We start from the raw sequence: 11343 nt of genomic DNA, 5'->3' as shown, positions 1-11343 counted from the left end.
TGAGGGGGGTGGTGGGTAGAAAGAATGAGCTGCCAGAGGTAGAAGCTGGTACAATTGCATTTTAAAATACAGTTGGACAGGTACCTGACTAGAGGAAGGTTTAAAGGGATATCAGCGAAATGCGGGCAAACGGGACTGGCCCAGAAAGGTTGGGATGGACGGGTTGGGCCAAAGGGCCAGTTTCTGTGATATCCAACTCTCTGGCTTGATGTCCTTTGACAATGGAGGATTGTGTCAATAATCCAGTATCTGGCCTGTGAGCCTGCAAACAGGCAGTGGGAAAATATGCAAAGTACGTGGTTCAATGCAAAACCAACGCATGACTCTGAAAGGCTGGTCTCCAAATATGTACTTTAGCAACCACAGTAACCGAAGGAAGGACGGAGATTCTGTATTAGCTCGAAGAGTCTGTGCAATGGGGGAAGCTATTGAGCTGGAGCAGAGCAATACACAGTGGTAAAAGGAACTTGTCAAACAAGTGTGTAAGGATTTTCAATTCCCGTGGTGTGGGCTACAATACACAAAATCCCGGAGGAACTCTGCAGGGCAGGCAGCACTTAAAGAGAAGAATAAGCAGTTCATGTTTCAGGCTGTGACCCATCATTAGGTTTTTGAAGAAAGGGGACTCGAGACAGAATTAAGGAGGCGTGGGGATGAAGTTTACAGCGCCATGGGGCATGGAGAGACCGGTTCCCCGATGAAGGTCAGCACCCTGGCATGGGGAGGGGAAAACGTAGGGTCCCATCCCCTCCCCCACTGCTCCAGGAAGCGGCCTGGAGATGAGACTGCGGGTTTCAATCCCTAACCACCTCCCCCGATGTTCCCAAGCGCTGCCCCCACGGGGGTGTGTGTGGGGGTTGATCCTAGGGAGGCGTCCGATGTCCAGTTCGGCGCCACAACCCGCTCACACACCGCGCAGGTGGGAAACAGCCGAGACTCCGGGTGCTGTTCATTTCTCCTCGCCTGCCAGTTCCTGTGTGAGCGGGGTTCCCTGAGGAGGTGTCCAGTGTGTGAGAGAGAGGGAGTGGTTTTCCCTGCCTCTCTCTCTCTGATCCCACCGTCCCAGCTCTGCACTCATTTGTAAATAAGGAACTGGATGAAATCCAGGCGAACACTCCAACTCAGACACAGTCGTAACGAAGAAAAAGCGGCCAAGATATTTGGGTGAGGTGGAGACGCCCTTGTCGCCGGTGCCGGCGGGCTGTAGGTTCCCCTCACTCGCAGCAGCTGCGGCGAACTGCCCAGTACCGTGAGCGGGATCGCTCGTCCAGCCCTGTCCTCCTGAAACCGACGGCGGGCAGGATGAGGCACGCAGGCAGCGCCGCGGAGCTAGAAGAGGAGGACGAGATCGACATCGACGGCGTGAAGTCCGCGTTGCAAGGTGAGGGAGGCAGCTGGCGGCAGGACGGAAGGGAGCCGAGTAGGCTACTGCTCGCCCCCCCCCCCCCGTTGTGATTGGTAAAGTGTTTACCGTTGTCACAGGTATCAGGGTACACAAATAGATCATTCCACACATTAGGCAAGAACGCAGAATAAAATCTTGCAGTCACGGAGGAAGCGCGGAATAGGTAGACAATAAGGTGCAAAGGCCAGGACGAGATAGGTTGGATATCAAGAGTACATCTTTGGTGTGTGAGAGATTTGTTCCAGAGTATTAATGGCTAATACGAAAAAGTATAAGATTAAGGCGATTGGAGAAAAGTATAGGGAGGTTGTCAGAGGTATTTTTTTTTACCTGGAGAGTGGTGAGTGCGTGGAACATGCTGCCACGGGGTATGTAGAGGCAGTTATATTAGGGACATTTAGGAGACTCTTAAATGGGCACGTAGATGATCGAAAAATGGTGGGCGGGGGGCTATGTGGGAGGCAAGGAGTAGTTAGTTCTTATAATAGGTTGAAAGGTCAGCACATTGTGGGCCGAAGGGCCTATAAAGTGCTGCTGTGGTCATGTTCTATTGCTTTTATAACAGCGAGGTAGAAGCTGACCTTCAGCCTGGTGGTACGTACCTTCAGAATGATCGGGGTGGGAGGGGACTTTGATTATACCGACTACTCTACAGAGGCAACGAGCGGTGTAGACGGAGCGGAGTCATTTACCTCATACTGCCCCTCAATTCTCACTATCCTTTGTTAACATTTATTTGTACGTGCGTGTGTGTGTGAGGGGTGGGGGTGGGGGGTCGGCCAGTCGTGGGTTCATTTGGGTCGGCACCTTTTCCGGTGACTATGAGAGTTTAGGGCAGAGGGGGAGGAGAGGAAGGAATTGGAGGATCAGACAGATCTAGTTCACTTCTGGGTGTGACGACCCATGCCTGGGGGGACGTCAGTGCGAGAACGTCCCAGAGTGAACCAGTTGGTCCAGATGGGCGGGGCAGAAGTCATGTGAATGGGACCCCTCTTCTATACAGCCCAACCCTCCAACTTTCGGGTAACTTTTAGATAGGCGGTTACCTCATCTCCTCTGACCCTTGCTGCCCTGGGTTCACTCTTCGGGTTCCAGACTGTTTGCTTTCTGCATTTATTTTACAACGAGGTGTATTTACAGTACACACTTACATTATTTCCAAACATTCAATTTACAACGTGGTCATCCCTAGCGAGGACGCACTCCAGCCCTGTGGTGCCCACCGCTCCAAGCAGGTGTTCCCCGCCTGGTCCCTCTCCGCAGGGACCGCCGGAGCTCGCAAGGGGTGGGAGGCAAGCGTGCGGAGATCAGGAGCGCAGGGCTGACGTGCACTAAAACGTCAGAAGCAACCCATTCCGGTACATAAACGAGCTGGGGCTCCTCACAGTCCAAATGACTCAACAGGTCAAGCAGCATCTGTGGAGAGGTGTCGACGTTTCGGGCCGAGACACTTCAGGACCTCGGGCCCGATTATCCGGCATTTTGTGTGTGTTGCATTTCACTGTATGTTTCCATGTACACGTAGTAAATAAATCTGAATCGGAACTGGAAGCTGAATCTGAATCACAGATTCGGGGAGGAGCGAGAAACGAAAACAGGCACCAAGAATAAAAGAACTCGGAACTCGCCAATGAGCTGTTCCTGCCTGCGACGCATCAACCGAGAGGAGGGGAGGAGCAGGGAAGGAGTTGTCACACACTGTTGTATGAGTTAGGCGTGTGTCCTCCTCCTCACTGTGATTAGGGCTCCGGCAATCTCCGCCCGTCTCCCGACTCCCAAACGGCAACTGCACCTTTCATTTCTCAATGACAATCAATGGTTAGGTACCGGGCAGGGGAGGAGGAATGAGTGGGGGAGTTGTTGCAGGACAGAGAAGAGCGAAGGGTGGGGGTGGTGGTTGGGGGGCGGGGGGGATTGTGGTGATGAGCGCCGCGAAGTGGTGGGGTAGAGGGGAGAGCATTAAAGTGGTTTCTTCTTTTCCAAACGCACGAAGCACTCTGTTAATTTTAAATCTCTGGTTAGTTTATGAAGATGTAGATTAAGCTCACTTATACAGTGAACTGTAGGGAGGAAACAGTGAGGGTCTGATCAGATGTTTGAATGGAGGAGGCAGCGGGACCCACCGGACGATTGGACGGAAGAATTAGGGGGCCCCATTACGATTGGACAGAGGAGGCAGGGCTATGTCCCCGATTCAGAATCGACTCTGAGAGACACTAACACGCTCCTCCTTGCGAATAACTTGTGTAGACATGGAACAGAAGGAGCTACGCCTTCTCTCTGTGTTTGTGTGTGTGTGTGTGTTTTGTTGCCAATGGGAACATAAGTAAGTACACGAGGCGCAGGGATATGGCTGGTTGGAACAAAATATTTTAGGCTTGCGGCAGAGTGGTTACTTGCCAGTTGACAGTTGCCAGGTTTATTAACAGCTCTTTAGTCCTTTGGATTTTAATCCTTTGTGTTTCCTTGGGATGGGATAGATATCGACTCAGACATAGTGAGGCTCCCTCTACACAGTCCCAAAGCACACTTCCCGGGTCAGACACAGAGTGAATCTCCCTCTTCATCGTCCATTCACACACTCCTGGGTCAGACACAGAGTGAAACTCTCTCCACACCGCCCCACCACACACTTCCCGGGTCAGACACAGAATGAAACTCCCTCCGCACCGTCCCATCACACACTCCCAGGTCAGATACAGAGCGAAGCTCTCAAAGCACCGTCCCATCACACACAGACACATCGAGACTCCCTCCACAGCGTCCCATCACAAACTCCGGGGGTAAGATGCAGCTTGAAGCACCCTCCTGTGCCATCACACACTCCGGGGCCCGTGCTGCAGTGCTCTACAGGAAAAGTACAGCCGCTATTGATGGGGTGACACCATAGGCCTCAACGACCAGTGGGGGTTTGAGGAGCAGATACACAGGTCGATATTGAACACACGTAAAATCAGAAGGGTTATTGCAGTGGAGACACAGTATCTGTTCTTATCAGTTTAATAGCTCAGTTTTTTCGGGGCGGCACAGCAGCGTACAGGTTAGCGTAACGCTTTACAACGCCGGCTGTAAGATCGGGGTTTAATCCTCGTTGCTGTCTGTAATGAGTTTGTACGCTCTCCCTGTGACTTTGTGGGCTTCCTCTGGATAAGCCGGTTTTTCTCCCGCACTCCAAAGGCATACGGGATATTAAGTTGTGGGCATGCTATGTTGGCGCCGGAAGCATGGCGACACTTCTGGCTGCCTCCAGTACAATCCTGCTGATTTGATGCACTTCACTGTATGTTCTGATGTGACAAATGAAGCTAATCTTTATTAGGTACAGGAGTGGAACTCAGTGTGGTTTCCTGCTACTGTAGCCCATCCATTTCAAGGTTCGACATGCTGTGCATTCAGAGATGCTCTTCTGCACACCGCCGTTGCAATGTGTGATTATTTCAGTTATTGTCACCTTCCTGTCAGCTTGAATCAGTCTGGCCTTTCTCCTCTAACCTCTCTCATTAACAAGGTATTTTCGCCCACAAACTGTCACATCATTCTCTGTTAACGCTAGGAACTGTTGTGCGTGAAAATCCCGGGAGATCGGCAGTTTCTGAGATACCCAAACCACCCCATCCGGCACCAACAATCATTCCACAGCTAAAGTCACTTAGACCACGTTTCTTCCCCATTCTGATGTTTGTTCTGAACAACAACTGAACCTCTTGACCATGTCTGCATGCTTTGATGCATTGAGTTGCTGCCACGTGATTGGCTGATTAGATATTTGCATTAACGAGCAGGTGTACAGGTGTACTTAAAAAGTGACTACTGAGTGTACCTGACAATTAAAGTTAATATATTAAAAATAAATTGCAAATACTGGGATCTGGAGAGGGAAAGCACACAAACTGCTGAAGGAACACACTGGTAGCACCTGAGAAGATAGAGGGGTGGTCTGGAACAAAAACTAAGATTATTGTAGTGAGTGATGTTAACTTGATTGTGACCCTCTTAGTTTTGGGGTTCAGATGTAGCAGAATGTGTTTGGTGTACTTAGGAGAGTTTCTTGAAACAACATGTAGATTGTCCCTCTTGGGGTGAACTTTGTATTGGGAAATGATGTCACAATGGGGGGGGTGTTGGGAGCAAGGGTGGACCCAAATGCAAGACACATCTTGAGAGGTTAGGAGGCTGGGACTAAGGGTCTGGGCCAGGACTTGACTTGGTACTTAGATGCCACCAGGGCCAGGACTTGACTTTGCAAACGCTCTTGCGCCGAACGGCTGAAAGCCGGAGACTATAAACTACCGGTTCAGTCGAGAGTAAATTGCCTCCAATCACCAAGCCCGAGGGACACGGGAAAACAGGGAACCAAAGGGAAACAGGCAGTCAACGGTCCAGATCGTAACATAAACAAAGTAAATTTAAAGGGACCCTGATCCGAACCATGACAGTACTCCACCCCCTCGGATCATCGATGACCATCCGGCGTACACCGTCCGGCAGTTATTGGATGTCCGCCATCAGGGCAGAGGTCTCCAGTACCTAGTTGACTGGGAGGGGTACGGCCCGGACGAACGTTCCTGGATTCCCCACTCCTACATTCTGGACCCTTCTCTCATCCGGGATTTCCATCAGGACCATCCAGACAAGCATGGGGGATTGCCAGGAGGCTCCCGTAGAGGGAGGGATACTGTCATGGTTCCATTTGGTTGTTCCCCTTTAACGTTCCTTTCTCCCTGATTATGCCCTAATTTCAGCCATTAGTTTTCCAATTGCTGCTAGTTTACTTAATTACGATACACCTGGTTTGCATCAGAGACTGTGAAATAAGTACGATGGCATCACTACACAGGTTGCCAGTTTGTTGGTCTATTCTTCTGTGATACTTCGTTCTCTCATCCGCTTAGAACCGTTAGTTCTAAGTTTAGTTCCAAGTTCTGCTCTAGTTTCAAGATAGTCCCTGTAGATCCCATCTCCTTGTCAAGATTCCTCCGGTTTGCTGTTCTACGTTCATGTCTACGCCAGCATCCCCAACTCAGTCGATGTGCTGGTGTCCTGCACTTGGGTTCTCTTCAGTCGCCCCGTGCAACAAATGAGCCTGGACAGGAGATCAGAGTATCAATGAAGCAGCATTTTGTGAAGAGTGATCTTAATTTTGCAGGTTTCAAGAAGGGTCAGAGTGAAAGTACTGAATTGTGAGAAGGCTAATTACAGCAGAGCTAGGCAAAAACTGAAGAAAGTGGATCGGGAGTGGCAATTTGGGGGAAACATCTGAGAAACAGGGATCATTAAAAGCCTGTTAGTTAAAGTTCAGGACCAACGTGTTCCTGTGAGAGTGAAGGACAAGGGTGGCAGTGTCCTTATGAAGGGTTGCAGGCAAAATGTCAACTGGTTTCCCTCTCCATAGACGCTGCCTGACCTCCTGAGTTTCTCCAGCACTTTGTATGTGTTGCAGAGTTTGGGCATCTTGGATGAAGAGACATTGTTTTTTTAGTCAGGTAGACAAAGGGAGCATGTGTAAGGTTTAGCAATCTGAAGTCTGACAAAGTCCTTGATGAATATAAAGGAAGAAGGAATGAAAGAAGGATTCTGCAGATGCTGTAAATCCAGAGAAACACATACAAAATGCTGGATAACTCAGCCAGCAGGCAGCATCTATGGAGGGGAATACACAGTGGATGTTTTGGACCCAGACACTTCAGGACTGAATACGAATAGGTCAGAAGCCAAAATAAGGAGGTGGGGGAGGGGAGGAGTACAAGCTAGTGAGAAGGGGAAGGTGGGTGTGTGGGGGAGGGGGTGAAGTGAGAAGCTGGGAGGTGATAGGTGAAAAGGTAAAGGGCTGAAGAAGAAGGAACCTGACAGGATAGGAGAGTGGACCATGGGAGAAATGGAAGGAGGAGGGGAACCAAAGGGCAGGTGAGAAGAAGAGAAGGGGTAAGAGGAGATCCACAATAGGGAATGGAAAAACAGAGAAGAGGGAGGAGGGAGAAATTATCAGAAGTTAGAGAAATCGATGGACATGCCGTCAGGCTGAAGGTTACCCAGACTGACTCCAAAATGAGAGTGGCCTGATTGTGGCCATAGACTGCCGTGTCAGAATGGGAATGGGAAGTAGAATTAAAAAAGGGTGGCTACCAAGAAATCCTGCCTATTTTGGCAGGTGGAATGAGGGTACTCAATGAAGCATTCCCCCAGTCTACATTGGTTCTCACCAATGTAAAGGAGACCATACCATGAGTGCCAGATACAGTTAATTACCCCAATAGATTTGCAGGTGAAGTGTTGCTTCACATGGGACAACTATTTGGGGCCTTCAATGCTGTTCAGCAAGTAGGTTTAGGGGCAGGTGTAGCACTTGTCCCGCTTGCAGGGATAGGTGACAGGAAGGATGAATGGACAAGGAAATCATGGCGAGAGTGATTCCTGTGGGAAAGATGCATTTAGTGCAGGACCTTGTAGACGGCAGAAGTTATGGTGATTGATGTGCTGGCCCTTGGGTAAGGATGAGGAAGTCTGTCTAAGGACAAGGACAAGTGCAGGCAGAGTTGGGTTGACATCTACCGGTGGGGTGATTCTGGTCTGGAGGGTCAGTGGGCACAGGCCACTGGTGGGTCCACCACCACCACATGCAGGGTGGAAAGTCTTCCTTTCCAAGCTCCTGGGGATGATGGAGTTGAAGTCGTCCACAGCAGCCTGCTGTTGCTAGGAGCAAGCTTCAGTCTTATCCTCTGTGCTGATGATGGGTGTCCCACTGGAATACAGCCACTGAGCCAATGATACAGGTAAATCCTGTTTGCTTGTAGGCTGTCGCATGCCTGGCATCCTTCCTTCCTTGAGTGAACAATGTAAAGGAAACTCCACATCCTGCTCATTTTCACCCCCCACCCCCATTAGCTCTCTCCTTCCTTTGTCAAGGGGCTGGAGGTTTGATGTGTGGGCGCGGCACAACTCTTGAGGATGCCAACTGTGTGAGTCACTGTGTTTTAAGGTGGAGTCAGTTGCTCTGGTTCAAATTCACCTGCAGAGAGACAGAACTACTGGCCCGCCCTGTCCCTGCTTGTCATCAAGCAACGTAGAACCAGAATCAGGTATATTATCACTGACGAATACTACATGAAACTTGTTGTTTTGCAGCAGCAGCTGGCCAGTGCAAAGACACGCGCTTACTATAAATTACTAAGTAAGTAAATAGTGCAGAAACAGAAAGGAATAGTGAGGTAGTGTTCATGGACCATTCAGAAATCTGACATGGAGGGGAGGAACTTGTTCCTAAAACGTTGAGTGTGTATCTTCAGGTTCCTGTACTTCCACCCCGAAGGAAGTAAAGCGAGGAGGGCTTGTCCTGGATGGTGAGGGTCTCTTGTGATGGATGCCGCCTTCTTGAGGCACTGCCTCTTGAAGATGCTCTCAATGGTGGGGAGGGGGAGGGGGAGGATTGTGCCTGTGGCAGAACTGGCTGAGTCTACAACCCTCCGGCAGCTTCGAGCAATCCTGTGCATTGGAACCTCTGTATCTGTATCTACAACCCTCCACAGCCATGAGCAATCCTGTGCATTGGGGCCCCTGTATCTGTATCTACAACCCTCTGCAGCCTCGAGCAATCCAGTGCATTGGAACCTCTGTATCTGTATCTACAACCCTTCACAGACTCGAGCAATCCAGTGCATTGGGGCCTCTGTATCTGTATCTACAACCCTCTGCAGCTTCGAGCAATCCTGTGCATTGGAACCTCTGTATCTGTATCTACAACCCTTCGCAGACTTGAGCAATCCAGTGCATTAGGGCCTTTGTATCTGTATCTGTAATCCTCTGCAGCCTCGAGCAATCCTGTGCATTGGAACCTCTGTATCTGTATCTACAACCCCCCACAGCCATGAGCAATCCTGTGCATTGGGGCCTCTGTATTCAAATCCCATTTAACAGCAGTCAGAGCGGGGACATGTACATTAAATGGGAGGATAGAAGGGTGAACTGGTTTATTATTGCCACATGTACCGAGGTACAATTAAAACTTTGTTTTACATGCCATCCTTATAGATAATTATACAACATTGAGGTTATACAAGAGGAACAATAACAGACAGCAGAATAAAGTGATAGTTACAGAAAAAGTGCAGTGCAGGTTGACAGTAAGGTGCAAGGCCATAATGAGATAGATTGTGTGGTCGAGTCCATTTTATCGTAATAGGGACTGTTCAGTAATCTTATAAAGCAGGGTAGAAGCTGTCCTTGACCCTGATGGTTCATGTTTTGTGTATTCTGCCTGATGGTAGAAGAGAGAAAAGAGCAGGGTCTTCGATTCTGTTGGCTGTTTTACCAAGGCAGTGAGAAATGTAGACAGTGTCCGTGAGGGGTGGCTGGTTTCTGTGACATGCTGAGCTGTGCGTGCAGCTCTCTGTGGTTTCTGATGATCACAAGCAGAGCAGTTGCTGTACCAAGCTGCGATGCATCTGGATAAGACGCCTTTCATGGTGCATCAATAAAAATTGGTGAAGATTGATAGGGACATGCTAAAATTCCTTAGCCTCCTGAGGAAGCAGATGGGCTGGGGAGCCTTCTTGCCCATGGCATCTATATGTTGGAGCAGGACAGTCTATTGGAGATGTTCACTCCTGGGAACTTAAACCTCTCAATCTCTGCATTGTTGATGTGGACAGGAGCATGTGCACCACCCCCCACTTTGACTTTGAAGTCAAAGGCTGGCTCTTTCATTTGGCTGGTTGTTCCCAGGAGTGGAAAATTGATTTTGTGAGGAATGATTGTGGTTGTTTTCTTCAAAACAGAGGATGCAAAGGACAGGCTTAATTTAGGTGTAGAAGACTACCAAGGGTAAAGTAATTTAGAAAGAGCCATTTCTCTTAGCTGAGGGGGCAAATGCCAAGGGCCAAGATTTAAACTAATCAATAGGAGGGTCGGAGGAGGAAACAGTGTTTCCCAGAGGGTGCTGGGGGTGGGTGGGGGGTCTCAAACTTACTGCTCAGAGGTTGGAAGAGACCCTCATCATATTTAAACTGTACAGTGAGCAGAGAAAGGGAGCAGAAGCCAGAATAAGGTGGGGGGGGGCAGGCTTCTGCCCCCTTTCCAGTCCTGGGCACGTTGGGACTATTTTCCCTGGAGCGCAGGAAGCTGAGGAGTGACCTTACTGAGGTTTATAAAAATCAAGAGTGGTGCAGATAGGGTGGATTATCACAGTCTTTCTCTGAATCTAAAACCAGAGGGATCAGGCTTAAGGTGAGAGGGGAAGGATTTAAAAGGGACGAAGTTGGTGATTATATGGAACGAGCTGCCAGAGGAAATGGTGGAGACAGGGTACAGTAATGACATTTAAAAGACACTTGGTCAGGTACATGGATAGAAAGAGTTAGAGGGATATTGGCAGAACAGAAAACAAATAGGACTAGTTCAGTTAGACATGGATGAGTTGGGTCAAAGGGCCTGTTTCTGTGCTATATCAGACCATGAAATATAGGAGCAGAATTAGGCCATTCAATCGTAACTGATTTTTACCAACCCTATTGTCCTGCCTTCTCCCAGTAATCCTTAACCCCCTTACTATTTAAGAACCTATTATTCTCTGCCTTAAACACACCCTATTAACTGAGACTGTATGATGGTACAATTTCACCCCCCTCCCCCAACACTGCAGAACAAGGTGAGTCAGTGCTGAAGGTTAGCTTAGGCTGGAAAGCCCTTCCAGGTACAGTGCAGAGCAGTGGGGCTAGGACTGAATTGTATGGGTGGGATTTCCCCTATTGTGGACAGCGGGGAGGGATGAGGGCTGGTGGACTTGTGGTGACTGTGAGCTCAGTCGGCTGTTAACAGTGCTGTCTTTGTGCTCTGACCTAGTTCTCCAAGCCCGTCCTTGTCCTGTTGATGATTACAGTCATTGTTTACGGACCAGTGTAAGAGACTGGACTAATGGACAACAGATAATTAATCTGTCACAGTGG

General features: G+C 49.3%; 1 protein-coding gene across 4 annotated transcripts in view; it reads left to right on the top strand.

The window, feature by feature from the left end:
• The first annotated feature begins 1056 nt into the window (after positions 1-1056).
• Positions 1057-11343, top strand: part of LOC134345253 (nesprin-2-like) — a 276033-nt gene continuing 265746 nt past the window's right edge. For 2 of the 4 annotated variants that reach the window (XM_063045664.1, XM_063045656.1), the window contains exon 1: positions 1061-1381. In XM_063045664.1, the coding sequence (XP_062901734.1) occupies positions 1303-1381 (79 nt within the window). In that variant the 5' untranslated portion in view covers positions 1061-1302. Of the gene's footprint in view, positions 1382-11343 lie in introns of all 4 variants that reach the window. The other 2 variants (XM_063045672.1, XM_063045636.1) reach the window with 2 other exon arrangements.

The sequence above is a fragment of the Mobula hypostoma genome, chromosome 1, assembly GCF_963921235.1.
Source record: "Mobula hypostoma chromosome 1, sMobHyp1.1, whole genome shotgun sequence".
Taxonomy (NCBI): Eukaryota; Metazoa; Chordata; class Chondrichthyes; order Myliobatiformes; family Myliobatidae; genus Mobula; species Mobula hypostoma.
This window is presented reverse-complemented; position numbering and strand designations above follow the sequence as displayed.